We start from the raw sequence: 19,380 nt of genomic DNA, 5'->3' as shown, positions 1-19,380 counted from the left end.
CAACAGCAAGATCGGTCACAATTCAACCTCAAATATGTTGCGAGGGGAAAACAGAAAGATAAGAATTTATAATCACTCTCCAAATCTTTAACTCTTTTTGTTTCCTTCAGAAGAAATTCAGCTTATATCAGCAAAAACTTACTCTCATCTCCTTCAACGATCAATATATTTATAAATATCTAGAAGTACAATAGCACCACCCAAGCCATGTGGAGTAATTGATATGACACTAGACACTAGACATTGGGTTAAGTTCAGAGACAAGGCCATAGAACCTGAACTTCAATAAGCCTCTCGTATTAAATGGTTCATCCGGAATGAGAAAGAAACAGTCTGATGTTATCCACCATGCAAGGTTGAAATAAAAACTACCACATCTTTCTCTTCCAAGGTTGTGTCCAGCTGGCCGCTCAGCTCCCAGTCACAGTCATTCACCAAAACAAGTACACCAGGTCTCCTGCATTACAGCAAAAATGCATCAAATCTGTATCAATAGTTTATGAGTACACCAGGTCAGAATCATAACTAGGGGTGCCAGCAACTCCCTAACATATTCACATTTCATCTTCTTTTCCTTATCAGGAAAAATATATTACTGATTCTTGCTAAAAATTCAGTATCAGATTGTCAATTCTTAAGTTCTTTTATGATTGCGGTTGAATTCACCAACAAGTAGAGGAAATTCAGAAAGAAGCTTGAAACTTACACAGACTCTCCTTTCATGAACATTTCAGGCCTCTCCTTGATCAAATTGGTACGTACCCAAGAAAGCAGATCTCTCATGCTTAACTGAGAAGAGAGGGAGGGGCAAGGAGAAGCTATATCAATAGACTGACGAAAACATGAGGCAAGAATTTTCTTTTTCTTTTTTTTTTTTTCTTTTAAATGTATAATAATGTTGTAGAAGAAATATTTTTCGAACTATACGCCACATAAAACATCTGTGGCAATAATGAAACTTGCCTTCTCTGCTTTATTTTGTGGATAAACATTAACAGTATGAATCTTCACTGAGTCACAAAGAAGTTCAAGCCCACCACTGCATTAGATGATTGAGAATTCCAGTATCAGGTCAAAAAAGAGAAAATGCAGGAAGATAAGTAATTCTTTCAGGGGTTAAACAGATAAGCATAAGTTATTAATCATCTTTAAGAATGTGATATTTTACCAAATACATACTCAGTACAAACAAGCACATTTATCCATAGCCTCTCTATTAATGGATCTAAGCTACATTTTACCAAACGCATATTCAGTACAAATAATCACATTTATCTATAGCCTCTCCATTAATAGATCTGTGATCTTGGGATAAGAAGCAAAAGATCTAAGGACAGTATTTTCTTCTTTATTCTCCAGGTAATAGGCATAGCAGAAACAAGAGGACCTTGTTATAAAAATAAAAAGTCAACTTTATTCATCCTTCTCAAACAATTCAAAAATCACAAGATTAGGAACTTCTCTAACAAGGTTAGGAATTTACAAAAAGGCAAGTTTGATGGAAATTCTTGTCACTCTGTGAATTGTGAAACACTAGTAATAGATAAAAATTTCTCATTTTAAAAGTGGTTGGCTTCCTTCCCATTTCAAAGTTTCCAGTTTTTGGCTCCCCAGAGAAACCATAATTCTCGGTGAAGGGGAAGGCTCGGGATATCTCCTGGGAACTTCCACCTTGTTATGGGATGAAATTATAAATGCCTTCATTAAAATTTTCGGAGCTCCAAAATTGAACACTACAACAGTGACAGGAAAGACAACAATCCTCAAAAGTAAACATCAGATCCGCATAAACTGCCTTTGTAACAATGAAAACAAGAACCGATACAGCCAAAAATAAAAACTAGAGCAGCGGAAAAAAATCAAAAGAATGATTTTTGCATCCAGAGCAATGAATTCCAAAAATCACATCAACTCGTAATATTTCCTCTTTCTTTATTTTTAACAATAAGAGTTGAAGTTCAACTATTTATGATGTTAAAACCTAACAAGAAATCCATCTCCCAGTACTTCCATTACTCGAAACAACAGACACAAAGAAGTAATCACATGAAACCAGAAGGATCAAAAGCGAGCAGAAACACAGAAGTCTTAAAAAGTTCTCCAAACAAAGAACAGATGAATTACGCGAAACAAAATGCATATCAGGGGCAAAGGTCTCATCCTCCACCTTTTCTCGTAAACCAAACAAGCATAAGAGATTATCAGAAGTAAAAGAAGAGAGAGAAAAAATGCGCTACCCGAATTCCAGGGTCAGTAGCATGTTGAATTTGGTCAGAGCAATTGAAAACCCTAGACGGAGGTAAGCTCAATTTCGTCGAATGTGCATGCAGAATCAATTCTTCCACTCTTTAATGTATATAATACAATTATTTCTTTTTGGGGTTTATTTTAAACCGCATAAAAACCATTTAATTACACAACGTGTTCCAAATAATTTTATTTAACAATTTTTTTTTTAAAAAAAAAAAACATAAATATAATACAGCATAGTTTCTTTCGATTATTTGCATTAATATAATTTTTGTTTGTTCCTTTCAGTTAATTTTTAATACTTGTGATTTTTACATTTTAAATTTATTTTTATAATTAAATGAATAAAATATTAAATATTTTTATAATAATAATATCAGAATTAAAATTCATTTAATAATTTAAATTCAATTTTTACTGAAAATATGCATTATAAATATCAAAATTAATCTCACTAAAAACATGTAATTACATATATATTCGAAACCTTTCCTCTTCCATTTCTTCTCAACTCACACGTCTTAACAGTCTCTCTCCTCTACATAATGATGAACAAATAATGATAGAATAAAGTCAAATAATTACTATATTTCTATATATAGTATATATAAATAATATTATATAATATATAATATAAATATGACGAACATATAATGACAGTAATATAATTAAATTATATAGTTGTACTTATTACTATTAATATATAAATAATAATCAATTTTTATTATTAGTTCATTTAAAATTATAACTTTTACTTTTAACTTATCTTTTTTGTATATATTTTTTTTGATAATTTTTACGTTAACAATTATTTTTATCAAATATGCAGCTTAAATTTTTTTAAAATAGCAATATTTTTTACAAATATATATATTAAATATTAAATAGATTTTAACTAAAACAATTTCAATTAACAATTAGTTTAAGAGTAATTTTAAAATATTACATCATAAAATTGATCGCTTTAATGTTTACCAAATTATTTTTTAATAATTTCTCCTATTCGTTTGGACTTGCGGCTGTTCATGGGCTTCTTTAAAGCCCAACTTGATGATTGGATTGCATCGGGGTACACAACTCGTGTTTATTTTAATTATGTAAGAGATTTGGTACTCTACGACTTTCCCTATCTATAACAAGATCTTAACCGTATACATTGCCAGCACGATTTATGATCGAACGGTCAACTTAAGCTTTAGACAAATCAACGGTTGAAATCAGAAAGTACTGTTTTGTGTCAAAACAAAAACGCACACCTCATAACTACTCTCATCCCTCTATTATGATTTTATCCGCCTGCAGTCTGCAACTTGTTGGCTTTCTAATCTCCCAGCAGAAGTTGAATAGAAAATAAATTGGAATAAGGGTTTTTTTCTTGTCTGGGCGATTGATCTTCGGAGTCTTGTCCAAAGTCGCCGGACTGCTGGAGAGTGACGTGCAGCACTCGGCAAGTAAAGGCCTGAGCTTAAAACATAGTGCTTCGGCTACCTGTTTCTCCGTCTTCGCTTTTTATTTGCTTCTGATACGTTTGAGGAAGAATCTATGGAGGCTTACAAGAAATGGGTCCGGAGGAACAAAGACTATATACACTCCCTGGAGTCTCTTGCTAACGTAAGCCTTATATTTTCTGAACCGAAGTTTGAAATTCTGGTTCGATTTTTGACCAATTTGTCTGTCTGGTACTTGTATAATATGTTTACCTATTGTGTGTTGTTGTTTGGTTTATGGATTATCGTTTTTTATTTCTCGGGTTGAGATGAAGGAATCTGGAATTGTGTATGAGTGCTAGTTTGATGCTTGTTCTTCATTTAATCCTCTTAATATAATCATACTGGCAGTGTAGGTTTGGTGCTGACTTCATTAGATTGGTTAGCTATGTAGAGCTTGATTTGATTCGTTCACTATACTAATACTGATCTACCCCATAGTAATCAATCTCTTATATGATAATATGCCTGTAAATTAATGTCTTGCTAAATTTCCATTGCTTTCATTTTTTAAAATGCTCGCATTCAGGGATCGTCCAATATAAGGTATTATTATCTGAAACCATTTAATATTTTGATTAGTTATATGGCAATTTATCTTATACCCATATTGAAAAGTTGGAAATTATGGTGCAGGGACTAACATGGTTTCTTCCTGAAAGATTTTCTGCTTCAGAGATAGGACCAGAAGCAGGTTTTGTGAAATTTTGGTAACATGTGGCTACTTCTTGTAATAGCTCTTTCATTCTACTTTCAAGTAATCATCTCTTTGGTTCCTGAGGAAATAGTCAGAAAGGAAAAAAATTAAAATGTTGAATTCGTAAAGATTCTCCCTTGCCTCTGCCTCCACAATATTTTTTAGTAGTTAAGATTTTTTGTAGTGTAATCTATGGATTGAAAATGTTGAGCTATCATGTCTTGGAGACATGGTAGTAGCTCCTATTGAATTTCATGTTTCTAGTTCACTTTTTGGTTTCTGAAAATAAGTACTGTATGCATGTACTTTATATTGTGGGTTTTCCTATGGTGTCGTAAAGGCAACGGTCATTTAGTCTTCTCACATTTCATGATATTTCAATAATTTTTCTGTAATTATTTAATACTGTGTAGTAATTTAGTTCTCTAAAAAAAAAAATCATGTAGTAATTTAGTTACTGCACCAGCTTTCTCAATTAATATGAAATATTTAAAAAGTTAACACGGAGACATCAGGCCTTAGGCATCATAGATTTCCTTTATGTTTTGGACCTCGGATATGGTATTATTATACTTCTTAGTCTGATATTTTTTAAACAGAAAAGGAAAAATTATTGCCAACACCTACTTTTCTAGCTATTCCAACTCAGGGTTCCTTCCTTTTTCATTTATTCTTTACTAAAAGTTGAATTTGGTATTGTAATGACTGATGCAGAGCTCTTTTGCAGTAACTGCTATTTTGGGCATAATCACTGCTATCAACGAGCACATAATCGAAACAACTCCAACCCAGGGGTCTGCAGGCTATGGTGAGCCTTATTCATTCCCTTATCCACTGTGTATATCAGCCCTGAAAGACTTGGAAACATTGATTGAAGTGGTGGCGGAACAATACTATGGTGATAAGAAATGGAATTTTATTGCTGTTACTGAAGCTGCTAAGTAAGGAACATTTAAGATCTGGTGTATGCTGCTGTTCTTTTTCTTTTGTTTCTCCTTTTTCATTGGCATTTTTTTTACTTGCCTATTTATTGTGTGTTTGATGTAATGCAGGGTGGTTGTTAGATTAGCTTTGTTTCGGAATAGTGGATACAAAATACTTCTGCATGGAGGGGAGACCCCAAACATTGAGAAGCAAGTAAATCATTCAGGTTTCCAGAACAGTGTTGGGGATTTACCAAATCCTGGAGGTAACAGGCCTGGTTATTTACAAAATTATGGACGACACCCCAGGACTCTAGAAGGCAGGGCAATATCCGCATTGAACAGGTTTGGAGAAAATGCTAGAATGGCATACCAGCCAGTATGGTTCAGGAGGGTTCAGCATCAGCATGCCATTATGGAGCCTTCAAGTAATTACTAATGAATTCTATAATGACCTAAGGCAACTTAGTACAGTTTGTGGGATTATTATCCTCATATTCATAGTTGTATCTTTAAAAATGCAGTGGTTGAGAGACGGACTCTTTCTACCATATTGTCTGAGAAGGGCATTCCTGGAGTTTTATTTGTCATGGGGGAGCTGCTGTTTATAACAAGGCCACTCATTTATGTTTTGTTTATCAGAAACTATGGAATCCGATCATGGACTCCATGGTTTCTTTCTCTGGTAATTGACCTTCTTGGTGTGGGCATTCTAACGCAAGTCACAAATTCATGGCGTGGTGGAAAAGAGCAACATTTTCATCTTTCCACCTCCGAGAAGGATGAGGTTTGGAGATTCTTAGATATTTGCATTGCAAATTTGTTGATTGCAATATGATTGTCAGCATTTGGCCAGAATTCAAGCAATTAAAAATTTGCATAAGCAACATTTTTAAGCATGTTCTGTTGCATGCGTGAGAGAATCAATGCTGAATAATGCTAGTTTATGTGTCTTTTACAGATAAAAAGAAGAAGGTTGTTATGGGCACTTTACCTCATGAGAGATCCTTTTTTCAGCAAGTATACCAGGTAGCAAATGTTTTCATTAACCATCTCATGGTCACACTTGGTATCTTCTTGGGGTCTTAGCAATAGCATTGTGCTTCTTGATTATTACAGGCAGAAACTGGAACGTACTGAAAAAATTTTAGAACCTGTTCCAATAATTGGGCTTCTAACAGGTGATATAAATCCCTTCCTTCTTATTGTTTCCTTCTCATGTTTTGGCGAAGCACTTCATTCATTAGCTGATATTCTCTTTACAATTGCAGAAAAAGTTGTTGAGCTTCTTGTTGGAGCTCAAACACGGTATACTTACATGTCAGGATCATGAGATCGAAGCCGAATGACCTCAAGCACTTGATAGTTACCCACATTTTTTTAGGTGCAGTAATCACCCCAAGTGTAGGATACATGTAAATTTTTTAAACCTTATTAAAGTCTTTTCTTCTACATAGACACTAGGGTGTTAGGATTGATTTATTAGTTTTTATACTTGATTTTCAGATTGTAATAAGCCGTCAAATATTTGATAAAATTAGAATTCTAAACTGAAATTTTAATGAAAGAAGTAAAATAACAATTAGTTGGTCTGATTAAAAGTTATTTTTAAGTGTGATGTTGATAGAAGAAATATCTTCAATGTGTTCTGCAGATGGAAGAAACTTCTTAAACACCATTACGGAAAACTACAGTTCATTTGTTTCATATACGAGATGGGATTGGACAACCATGAGACAGAGACGGGAGAAGACAGAGCCGTGTTTGGTGTACGTGGGACTGAATGAAGTTATTATGTGTGTATACATACTACTGGATCATTTTGATATAATATATTTTAGGAACAATTTTATTGGAATTTTGATTTATTCAAATGATTTTATTTTCACATTTGGGTATTGAGTAACTCCAAGAAGATTTGGTGATTGCACATGCAACAAGGTAGGTGAAAGAAAGCACTTGGCTAATTATTTTTTTATAGAAGAAATCATTGTAATGTCATGTTAGAGTTAGAATGAGATCATTGCTTCCTTGTAAATCAACTTTTCTTGTACTCCCTCGATCAATTGCGTAGTTTTTCAAAGTTTTCTTGTCAACTTCAACAAATAAATATATTGAATGAAATGCTGCAGTCTTTACCTGTAAAGAGTGAAGCCGAAGAGACGACAAAGCAGCATGGCTGTTGATGGAACACGGTCGATCATGCAATGTGTACGAGATACCATCAACAAATAAATATATTGAATGAAACACCGCAGTCTTTACCTGTAAAGAGTGAAGCCGAAGAGAAGACAAAGCAGCGTTGCTGTTGATGGAACACGGTCGATCATGCAATGTGTACGAGATACCATGAGGGCCCGATATCTCAATAGCAAAGGGAATGAAGACAAGCAGAACCTTAACTTTTGGCTTTCAGATATGGTGAAATTTTCTGCTAATCCTAACCTGTCTTGCCTCGAACCAGATTTGGGCATGGTGGACTCAAACCATGACTCTCATCTCTACCTATTGGGGTTGAATTAAAATTAAAAATAGCTATTGTATAGTTTGATTGTCTAATTGAAATATTTTTAATTTTAATTTTAATTTTTATGCTTACATGGACGATTGATTTTATTAATTTATTAATAAATAAATTATTCACATATTTTTTTAATTACTTAAAATTTAAATAAAATTTAATCAAATTCAATTTCAAGTTGGACAAAACCTACCCAATTACTCTTGCTTTTGGTATTGACCAAAACTTGGTCTATTCGATTCATTTAAGTTATCTTATTTGTGCAAAACGTAAAGATCAAAATGTAGTTTTTCTTTTGTTAAACACTAGTTTCCTAAATTTACCCACAGAACAAGATATATAATTATATATTTGGCTCTGCTGTTTGAATTTTCTTTGGGAATAAATACAAAATTCTTCTTTTATGGAATACAAATTATTCAATTATTATATGATCTCAAAAAAACTTATTATAGTAATTGAATAAAAAAACAATTAAATTACACACAACATCTTACTCTCTAACTAATGATTTGATAGATTTGAAATGAAAACATATTAAAACAGTTATTCTTGTTTTGTCTCTCTTTACAGAATAATACTTATTTAAGTATTGAACTATATATATATATATATATATATATATATATATTCATGCATGTTTGGGCAAGCAACTAACGGGAGCATCAAATATATAGATATACATATATATTATAATCTGTATTTGTGTACGTATATATTCTTCGCCCTGCATGGTCTCTCCCTTAGCTGATGGGAAAAATAAAAAAAAAAGGTTTATTTGTGTGCATGTTACAGTTTCAATTTTGTATGTTTTGGTTTATAAGTGATAAAAGAAAAGAATTTGTATTAATACTTTTTACCTTATAAATTATGTAAGTGTGTATGTATATATATATATATATACATATGCATATTACCATCTCAGTTACATGCACTAATCAAATTATCGTATAGGATTCTGATAATACCCTCACTTGGTTTTAAATTGAGGGTGAGTGTCCATGATTAGACCTGCTACACCCTACACATATATTATATATATACATATACATATACATAATATATCATTTAATAGGTGATAATATTTACGGTGTGCTAGCGCCCATCTTATCAAATCGTAGACTGGTCAATATTTCAACCCTTTTTAGAGTAGCCAAAGAGAAATAAGTCCCCAAGAGCTCAACCCCCATCCCCCCATCCAATCCAATATATACACACACCCACACATCTTGTGCATATATATATATATATATTATGACAACGCCGGCTAGTGGGTAGCGAGGTGGTGGTGATAGTGTGGGTGCCGGCCTAAGTAAACCATTTTGTAATGGGGTCCACGGGGGCCAGGCAGATAAAAGGGTCCCACCATGTCCAAGTTGTGTAGGGACCAGTTGTTAGGCAAGTGGGTCTGTGCTCACATACTCTTCCAGAGCATTGGTGGGACCGGGTAGCGGATTTAGGGCTGCTTCACGAGAGCACTGAGTAAAGGTTGGACCCCACCCATCAGCTAAAAAGGCCACGAGGCCCAGAATCCGATCTTGAAGGGCTTCTGTGGTGGGGGCCCACTATCAACGCCTGATGAGTGGTGGTGGAGGGTGGAGCCGTCTGATTTTGACAGATTGGGGGACCCCACCATAATACTTCCCGTACGCAACAAGTTGCCCTTCCATAATCCTCACCACCAACATGAATTGTGGGGCCACCCCACTTCCTATCATTTCTTTAATCAATACAACTAATTCGGCGCACGTGGTGAGTTCGCTGCATTTGATTGCACCAGATTCGGTGTTACGCTAGAAGTCAACTTGTGCTGTTTCACGTTAATTTCACAAAAATTCATGTCTTATATATATACATATATATAACTTTTTTTTTTTTTTTTTTACCACAAAGTCATTTACCTTTATATCAATTTTCTAAAATATTTTAAAAAATTACATAAATTAATATCAAAAATAAATATTTGTTAATGTGAAATATTGCATATATTATTATATTAATTTATAAATAATTTCTACGCAAATTTTTGTTATTCATTGAATTTTCCAATCAAATGTGATACATTGATAATAAATTTCATTATATGTTTCTTGATTTTAAAATTTTCAAAAAATTTAAAAATTCTCCCAAATCTACCTTATGAATTTCTCAAAATATTAATTATAATAATCAGATCAAGTAGTTAAAATAAAAAATATATATTTTATTATTGACCAATTAATACATCTTACCATAATATTACCTTTTGCAATGTCTCAAAAGTCAAAATTACAACTCATTTTGACATTGGAACATTTAAATTAGTATTAAATGGTCATTAATTTCTAATAAATTATACAAAATTTTGACTTCCATACCCATTTATAAATATTTTTGATAAACAAATTTTCACTTTAAACTCAATGACCAATTGAAAATATTTGAACGAGTTTTGAGAGAAATGAAATTTGCAGTTTTGGTGAAAACAGAGTATATCCCTCTGCCTTCCTTTTCTTGTGTATTTATATAAAATGAAGAAGAAGTTACAGTATTTTCAAGGGAGCTGCTTACTTCCCTTTTTACAAAAAGTAAAAGATATATTCAAAAAAGAAATGGAATAAACAAAAGCAATTATATGATGAGTATATCACCCACTGCACAATCGGTTACAAGGAATATGTGTGAAATCATTAACAAATCTGTAGGTCACCAATGATTGGGAGACATAGTGATAGAGGCTCAACGGTTTCTGTACTACTGCTGCTAAGGTGGAGGGGGACGACCTTTAGTCTCCTGACGTGGCAATTCTGCCACCTTTGCCTTTCCTTTCCTGTCTAAGCATCCACCACGTGTGCATTCTGCTGATGTGGATTGTTGACCACATGCATCATCTTCGTTCTTTGACACTCCCCCACAAGATGGGCTGTAGATATTTTCTACTCCCATCTTGTTCATGTGAGAAACCAGTGTTTCCTAACCCAATGATTTGGTGAACATATCGGCCAACTATAATCCACTTTGAACATGTGAAGTAATTACCATTCCTTCTTTAATCTTTTCTCGAATTAGGTGGCAATCTAATTCGATATGCTTAGTACGTTCGTGAAAAACGGGGTTTGCCGCTATATACATCGCTAATTTGTTGTCACAATGAAAAACAGTAGGATCAAGATGGTTGATTTAAAGATCATTTAGTAGGTACCGTAACCAAGTTAATTCGTAACAAGTTGTTGCCATGGTGCAGTATTCAGCTTCTGTCGATGATCTATAAATTGTTGGTTGCTTCTTTGATCTCCAACTGACTAGACTTCCCACGAGCAGTACATAATAACCAATGACAGATCTTCTGGTATCTGGGCAAGAGGCCCAGTCGCTATCACTGTATGTTGAGAGGCATACATCATAATTTGCAGCATAAAATATACCATGTCCCGGCGTTTGATATACCTCAAGATCTTGTGAGCGGCATTAAGGTGATTGTTCCGTGGTTCCTCCATAAATTGACTAAACAATTGAACAAGATAAGACAAATCTGGTCCGGTGATAGTGAGGTACATCAGCCTTCCGATCAACCTCCTGTAACTTGTTGGATCATCAAACAACACACCATCTTCTTTAGATAACTTTAAGTTGCGATCTAAGGGAATCCTTGATGGTGAAGATCCATTCGTTCCGGAGTCATTGAGCAAATCCAATGCGTACTTTCTCTGATTAATATGTATCCACTTCTGCCTCTGGCAACTTCAATCCCCATAAAAAAATTTGAGATTTTCCAGGTTTTTTATTTTAATTTTGCTGTTGAGGGAGTCTCTCAGTTCAGCTACGGCCTCCTCATTGTTGCTAGCAACAATAATATCGTCCATGTACACAAGCATTGTCATGAACACATTTTCTTTCTTCTTTATAAAGAGACTATAATCCGCCTTCAACTGAGTGAACCCCATCTAGACTACAAAATCTGACAGCTTGGCATACCACTGTCTTGATGCTTGCTTTAATCCGTATAAGCTCTTCATCAACTTACACACTTTCCCTTTTGTCTCTAGACCTTCTGGTGGCTCTATATATACCTCTTCATCAAGATCTTCGTGCAAAAATGTATTGTTAACATCGAATTGGTGAAGAGACCAATTTTTCATAGCTAGTAGAACTCTGACAGTTAACATTTTCACCAGTGTTGAAAAGGTCTCGTTATAGTACAAACCCTCTCGCTGGGTGTACCCTTTCGCCACTAATCTGGCCTTATGCCTCTCAATACTCCCATCAGCATTGTACTTGACTTTGTATACCTATTTGCATCCCACTGATTTCTTCCCTTTAGGCAAGTCACATAGAATCCATGTGCCATTCTCCTCAAGGGCAGTGATCTCAAGCTTTATTGCCCTTTCCCATTTTGGAACATTTCTTGTTTCAAACTAATTTTTAGGTTCAATGTGAGTAGTTATAGAAGATACATAAGCCTTGTATTCTGGGTTAATGTGATTATAAGAAACAAAGTCATTTAAAGGAAAAAGAATACTTGTTTTACCATACCCTTTCTTCTTGCGGGGATCATTGCTCAGGGGTTTGGACGACGACACTTGATGACACATGAAGTCCTGCAAGTATGCAGGAGGTCTCTTCTGTCTATCTGATCTTTTGCGAATATGAGTGGATGTACTAATTAATGACTGTGTTTAAGCAATCTCGTTTCTATCTTTTGTTTGGGGACTCATAAAGTTTTCTACTTGTTCATTTCTTTGCTCACTCATTTCTGGTGGTGATGGTTATAAGTTCATGAATTGAAAATTGTTGTAAGGGATATTGATCTCTTGCTGATTTGGGATATTTTGACTCTCTTGAGGGTTCTGGTTTAAGGTTGACTTGCAAGGGAATTCATTTTCGTGGAACACAACATCTCTTGACATGAAAATTCTCTTTGTCTTCAAATCCATCAATTTATACCCTTTGATCCCTGTGGGGTATCCTAAAAAAACACTTAACCTCCCTCTAGGATCAAATTTGTGTCTCCCATTTGTCAGTATAGTGTAGTAGGCAAAGCACTCAAAAACCTTCAGATGATTGTAGGAGGGTTTGGTTCCAAATAGCACTTCATAAGGGGTCTTGTTGTTAAGAACATGAGTCGGTATCCTGTTCACCAGGTGAACAGCTGTGAGAACACAGTCAGACCAAAAAAACATCTCTAATCCACTTTGAAACCTGAGAGTTCTAGGAATATTAAGCAAGTGTTGGTGTTTTCTTTCCACCACAGCATTTTGTTGTGGTGTTTCAGTACAAGTCCTCTGGTGTAAGATCTCCCTTATTTAGTATAATTCTTTCAGGTTGAATTCCTCGCCATTAGCACTTCTTATTGTTTTAACTTTGGTTTCGAATTAATTTTCAATCATGATACAAAAGTTTTCTAAGTTCATAGCCACATCTGATTTATGTTTAAGCAAGTAAATCTAAGTACACCGACTATAATCATCAATTATACTTAGATAAAAACGGAAATTGTCATAAGAAATCTCATTGCAGGGGCCCCATACATCGCAATGAATAAGCTTAAAAGGTTTTGAGGCTCCGTGTTGTGTGTTTCCAAATGAAAGTTTTTGTTGTTTACAATAACAACAGACGTTAGAAGGTTTACATCCAGAAGATTTAATCTCACTATTATCTATTAGTGTAATCTTAGAATCTGAAAGGTGTCCTAACCTAAAATGCCATAAATCAAATCTTGTCTCTAATGCATTAACGATTGGTAGTTGAAGTTTCTGAGGGAAACCTGGAAGAGACTCTCCTGCAGTAGCAGCAACGTCTTCATCTCTCACCAAGTGATACAAGTCATCCTTTACTCTACCCATACTAATGATCCTCTAAGTCGAAAGGTCCTGCAAAAAATAAGCATTGGATATGAAGGTCAAGCAGCAATTCTGGTTTTCAGTCAGTCTTTTGGCAGATAGCAAATTAAAAGAAAAATTGGGTACACACAAAACATTATTTAAGGTCAAAGTTTTTGTGAGTTTAACAGATCTGGAATGAGTTGCTGCTATTTTGTTTCCATTTGGGAAAACAACTAAGTATGATACCTTGAGTACATTTGAAGTGTAAGTGGAGGTCCTGCATATGACGTGATCAGACCCACCTGTGTCGATGATCCAGGGTGCCTGATTATTGTATTTTAATGGGTTTTTGAGTTTAGATAAGCAAGTAAATATACCAGAACAGTTAGGCAAATTGTTTGAGTCATCTTCTTTTGAGGAAAAACTAGCATTCTACTTCAAAAGTGTGACCAGCTGATCACGTTGGGTTTTTGTTATCCCAAATAGTTCCTCTGTTGCGTCTTTTGAGACTTGATTTGTATGAGTCTCTCCGGATTTTCTTCCCTTATATAGTTTGTGCCCTTTGGGATATCCATGGAGTTTGTAGCAAACCTCCACCGTATGCCCTAGCATTCCGCAGTGCAAGCAATTAGGTTTGTTTGGGTTTGCTTTGAAGCATTTCTCCAGTAAATGCCCCGGAACCTCGCAGTGGCTACAATAATACTTCTTCGAGTTTGGAGTTTTTTTGTTGCTCTGCTTTCCTCCATCTTTGGTCATCATCGCCATCGTCTCCCCCTTTGGTTAGTTAGCTGATATATCCCTCCTTTTTTTTTCCTGCTGAATGATGGAATATACTTCATTCAATATGGGAAATGGCTTAATCAAGAGCACCTGAGCCTTCAATCCTTTGAAGGATTCATTTAACCACATCAGAAATTTCATCACGCAATCTCGTTGTTGGTAATCAACCATGGCTTTCAAGCCTCCACAGGTACAATTTGGTATTAACTTGTAGTTCAGCAGTTCATCAAAAAGTACCTGAGTTTGGAATAGTAAATACCTACTGAGTCGCTTCCTTATATGAGGTTTACGATGTTCTCTTTCACTTCATAAATCCTTGGTGCATTTTGGTGCGCATGCCTATGCTCAAGCTCACTCCAGAGTTCAAGTGTCGTTTTTTCATAGAGAGTGCTTGTCTTAATATCTGATGACAGTGCGTTTTGCAACCAGGTGATCACTACATCGTTGCATCTGAGCTAGTATTCCATTAAGGGGTTATTGGCATCAGCTGGAGGAGAGACGCTCCTGTCGATGAATCCTAACTTATTTTTAATTCTCAACGCCCTCTTCATGGACCTACCCCATCCATGATAGTTTGTTGTATCAAGAAGCTGCGAAACAAGAACAGCTCCTGAGTTTTCGTTGGGGGCTATGTAATATGGACTGATGGGATTGGTATGATAAAAAATGGTTTCACTCACGGTAAAGAGGTTGACGCTGAGAGTTTGGTTTTGTTCGTCTTGAGCCATGGCTCTGATACCATGAAAAGATTTGAACGAGTTTTGAGAGAAATAAAATTTGCACTTTTGGTGAAAACAGAGTATATTCCTCTGCCTTCCTTTTCTTGTGTATTTATATAAAATGAAGAAGAAGTACAATGTTTTTCAAGTGAGTTGCTTATTTCCCTTTTCACAAAAAGTAAAAGATATATTCAAAAAAAAAATGGAATAAACAAAAGCAATCATATGATGAGTATATCACCCACTGCACAATCGGTTACAAGGAATATGTGTGAAATCATTAACAGATCTGTAGGTCACCAATAATTGGGAGACACGGTGACAGAGGCGCAACAGTTTCTGTACTGCTGCTCCTGAGGTGGAGGGAGACGACCTTCAGTCTCCTGACGTGGCAACTCTGCCACCTTTGCCTTTTCTTTCCTATCTAAGCATCCACCACGTGTGCATTCTACTGATGTGGATCGTTGACCACGCAGATCATCTTCGTCCTTTGACACCAATTCTATCAAAATAAAAATAATAATCAATTATAACCCGTATTAATTGGACTATCAATTATAGTGTGTGATAACCAATTTTTAGTGTATTTAACTCAAATAATGACATCATATTTTAATTAGAGACATTTGAGCCCAAAAAACAAAAAAAAGGTGGCACGTGATAGATATATGTATGTATGTATGTATATGTATAAGTATATATAGTTAAAAGGGTAAGTCCTAGTTTGGGATAAAATAAACAGGCATGCAAGGAAATACCATATTTTGCTTAACTAAATCAGCTGAGTTTGTATGTTTACAAAATATATTAAATCATATCATGTAATAAAATTAATAACAATGCTGGAAAGAGAAAATTTTGTGTAAAAATAAAAAATTAGTATTCATATTATTTAAATAATATCCAATTTTTGTGTTAAAATTTACATAATAAAATAAATTATTTATTTTAATTTAATTGCTTTATTTATTTAGTTCAACGTGATGTTAATTTGAAGCCATTAGATTATTAAATTTTCAAAATAAAATAATTAGTAATATATTTTAATAATTTATTACTATGGGAAGAAGAGTATATGTGACAACATATAATCAAAATATTATAATTTTTGTTGTATCACTTGTAATTGTTCTGTAAATATATTTCTTAAAAAATTATATTATCTTCGGAATATCTTCTATTTTATTATATCTTTTGAATATCTATTGCTCTAACTTAATAAAAAAATTAATTGGCTTATGGAATTTATAAATCACTAAAATTAATAAAAAAATATATATGTTTGCTTGGTATGTCCTTTTTAGCATTTTGGTAAACTAATATCTACAAAATAAAATTTCAATAAAATATCCAAGAAATACATATATATATATATATTTAATAAAAATATAAGATGTAGACTTATTAGTCAAAAGAATATTTGCTTTGACCCATATTTTGACATCATCAAATTTACATTAAAATGTTATTTTAATTTTACTAATTCAAAATAAATAGTTTATAATTGTAACACCCAATAATTGCTTCTATTTTTATTTTTATTTTATTTTATTTTTTTAATTTATTTATTTATTTATTTATTTTATTTTAATTTAATGAAAAAATGGTTAAAAATTTGTTAAGGATTAAATTAAAAATAATTTTAGAAAAAAATGGATGAAAATTTAGGTTCTAGGATATTTTTGAAAGAAAAATCAGAAATTGTAGGTCAAAACGTAATTTAAAAAAATTGCGCTATGTCAGATGCTCGGTCAGCAGCCCCGACCAACCAGGACACGCCACGTGGTAAAGGCGCTGACGCGGGAGGCCATGCGGGGAGGAGCCACGTGGGCGATCCATGTGCGCACGATCGAACGGCTAAGGTCTGTTCCCGTGTGCACGGACAGCGCAGATTGAATTGCGCACGGACGGCCCAGATTAAATCGCGATGAATGGTTCAAATTCACTTCTTATTTAATCGCGATCAGATGGTTCAGATCAAAAGTGATAGACGGCCTAGATCAAAAGTACATGGGTATAAATAACCCCATCCGCAGCCAAAACCTAACCATAACCGCTAGAACTCCTCGCTGGAGAAGACAGCCCAGCTGCCGGGAAGCCGACCGCCGCCACCCGCCGCCATACCAGAGTAATTTTTGACCGCCAAACGAGGTAAAAATTTCACTCTTTGCTCAAAATTTAATTTTAAACACACCCATGACCAAATAGGAGCAAAAGGACTCGCCAATTGGCCGAAAAATGAGGTCCTTTCCGATTTTCGTTCGATGTGATTTTTCTACCGTTGTGATCAATGTTTTCTTCTTTACAGGTTGACCAGAGCAAAATGTCCAACCGCAACGTGAGCTGGAGGAGCCGCCGCACCAGAGAGCCCCGCCACTGGTGAGTTTCGGTTTTCTACATTTTTTCGGCGTACCGAGGGCCCTAAGTGTGTTTTATCGCTGGAACTGATGCAAATTTGGTTGAATTCGGCCGAAAATAGCTAACCTGAGGCAGATCGCCATCGCCACAGCACGGCGAAACCGCCATGTCGGATTTTTAAAATTGGTCAAATAGGCCATGGGACTGATTTTTGGGTTTATTTGGGACATTTGTAGGTACCTAAGCGCGTTTCAGTTCCCAAAAAAAAATTCAATGAACTCAAGAACTACCCCTAGATGCAGTAAACCATTTAGCTTTTCGGTATTAAATCAAGTAAAGACTTCTTACCCTATTTCCTATCATGGAATTGAAGTTTGAATAAATGATAATACTATATTTTATACAAATTAAATAGATGTGCATAATTAATTACGGATTGCTAATGGAGCCCAAATCGGACATTGTTCTCTATTGATTTCTGTTAATTTATTTTACAGTTTAAAAGCATGATGATATCTGATTTATATATTTTATGGTTTAAATGTATGTATTACTGTCTTACTTGACCACTGCTTGATTTTGAGATTTAAGATATGATTGCATTATCGGATGCATGTTCATTGTTTGATTTGGTAACGGGGACTAAAGGAAAACAGGAAATGGGTGTGATCTAATAAACAGATAAGATGACAGTCTCACTAGATATCCTAAGAGATGGTGGATGGACCGGATTCATAGAGAACTCTACCGTGAACGTTGTCTCATACCGGACGGGGTATGAAGACTTGGTAATTTGGTGCTTATACTAGACAGAATATGTGGACAACCCACTTCACCCTTATACCGGACAGGGTATTAAGGTTTAATGTCTTGACGCTTATACCGGACGGAGTATGGGGTCGACTATGTAATTAAGACTGTTAAGAAAAATAGTTCACATGTAGCTGAAACACCCTTATGGATCCTCATGAATACTAGCAGGCTGGTGAAACGAGAAACAGTTATGATTTAGTTTATTGTTAATAAATGTGAATTTATGATATGTTTTATATTGCTGATCGTGCACGAAGTTATGATCTGTATGATATTATTACTTATATAATTTATTTCATAAATTCTCCAATGGTAAATAAAATGGTAAATGGTTTTATTTTTAATAAATGTATTGGTTTATATTTAGTGCTCTATTAGTTATTTTTTATTTTCTATCAACATTTGCTTCTGTGTCGATGATATAGTGTGATGTCCTTACTGGACTAGTATAACTCACCCCTTATTTAACTATTTCAGATCAAGATGACCTGGTTCTCAAACTCAATCCGCAAGAAGATTGCGAGTAGATGCTAGATACTTTATATTTTCCTTTACTTTTCTCATTTCTCGTGTTTCTTTCAGAGAATTCATTCCGTGATGTTTGTTTAGTACTTTTAAGTTATTGTATAAGGGATGTAAATCTTAACCTTTTATTTCGCTTCCGTACTTAAATTATTATATATTTCCTTTTGGATTTTTGGAGCCGTTACAATAATTTATATGTTCTTTTAGTATATTATAATATATATGTTAATATTATTATAGATAATAGATAAAATTTAGATATAAGACTCATTTACATATTAAATTTCAGTATAAATGTGTCTAGATTGATGTGTATAGACCAATGTGTGGCTCGATCGTGCAAGTCCCTTTGTAGCTTAATATACACGTGGCAAATATATACATATTTTTTGTATTAAGGTTATTTTAAATTAAAAGTCACATCTCGTTGGATTTTTTAATATATTTTTTATAATAATAATCCCACAACATAAAATTCGAATTCACGTTCTGATGAAAAGAGTCAG

General features: G+C 34.4%; 2 protein-coding genes across 4 annotated transcripts; one reads left to right on the top strand and one right to left on the bottom strand.

Annotated features, from left to right (window-relative positions):
- Window positions 1–48: 48 nt before the first annotated feature.
- On the bottom strand, window positions 49–2,395 carry LOC110819619 (Ubiquitin related modifier 1). Its single transcript, XM_022048877.2, has 4 exons — window positions 2,238–2,395; window positions 964–1,039; window positions 707–789; window positions 49–457 (listed from the first exon to the last, which is right to left on the bottom strand). The coding sequence occupies exons 1-4, from the start codon at window positions 2,258–2,260 to the stop codon at window positions 340–342; spliced, it is 300 nt and encodes a 99-aa protein (XP_021904569.1). The 5' UTR covers window positions 2,261–2,395; the 3' UTR covers window positions 49–339.
- A 1,147-nt stretch (window positions 2,396–3,542) lies between these two features.
- SSE1 (shrunken seed protein (SSE1)) lies at window positions 3,543–7,245 on the top strand. Of its 3 annotated transcripts, none has more exons than XR_002540700.2 (9): window positions 3,543–3,861; window positions 4,374–4,431; window positions 5,162–5,375; window positions 5,487–5,785; window positions 5,882–6,144; window positions 6,319–6,386; window positions 6,477–6,538; window positions 6,629–6,741; window positions 7,012–7,245. XR_002540700.2 is itself a non-coding variant. In XM_022048776.2 (8 exons), exons 1-8 carry the CDS (start codon window positions 3,793–3,795, stop codon window positions 6,688–6,690), a joined length of 1,095 nt encoding a protein of 364 aa, XP_021904468.2. In that variant the 5' UTR covers window positions 3,543–3,792; the 3' UTR covers window positions 6,691–6,958. The 3 variants fall into 3 exon arrangements, 1 of the variants encoding a protein (XP_021904468.2); XR_002540699.2 differs by having other exon boundaries at window positions 6,629–6,772; XM_022048776.2 differs by lacking the exon at window positions 7,012–7,245 and having other exon boundaries at window positions 6,629–6,958.
- The last annotated feature ends 12,135 nt before the right edge of the window (window positions 7,246–19,380 follow it).

The sequence above is a fragment of the Carica papaya genome, chromosome 5 (genome assembly GCF_054855325.1).
Source record: "Carica papaya isolate Zhongbai chromosome 5, ASM5485532v1, whole genome shotgun sequence".
Classification (NCBI taxonomy): domain Eukaryota; kingdom Viridiplantae; phylum Streptophyta; class Magnoliopsida; order Brassicales; family Caricaceae; genus Carica; species Carica papaya.
Note: the sequence above shows the minus strand (reverse complement) of the source record. Positions and strands in the feature narration are given on the sequence as shown.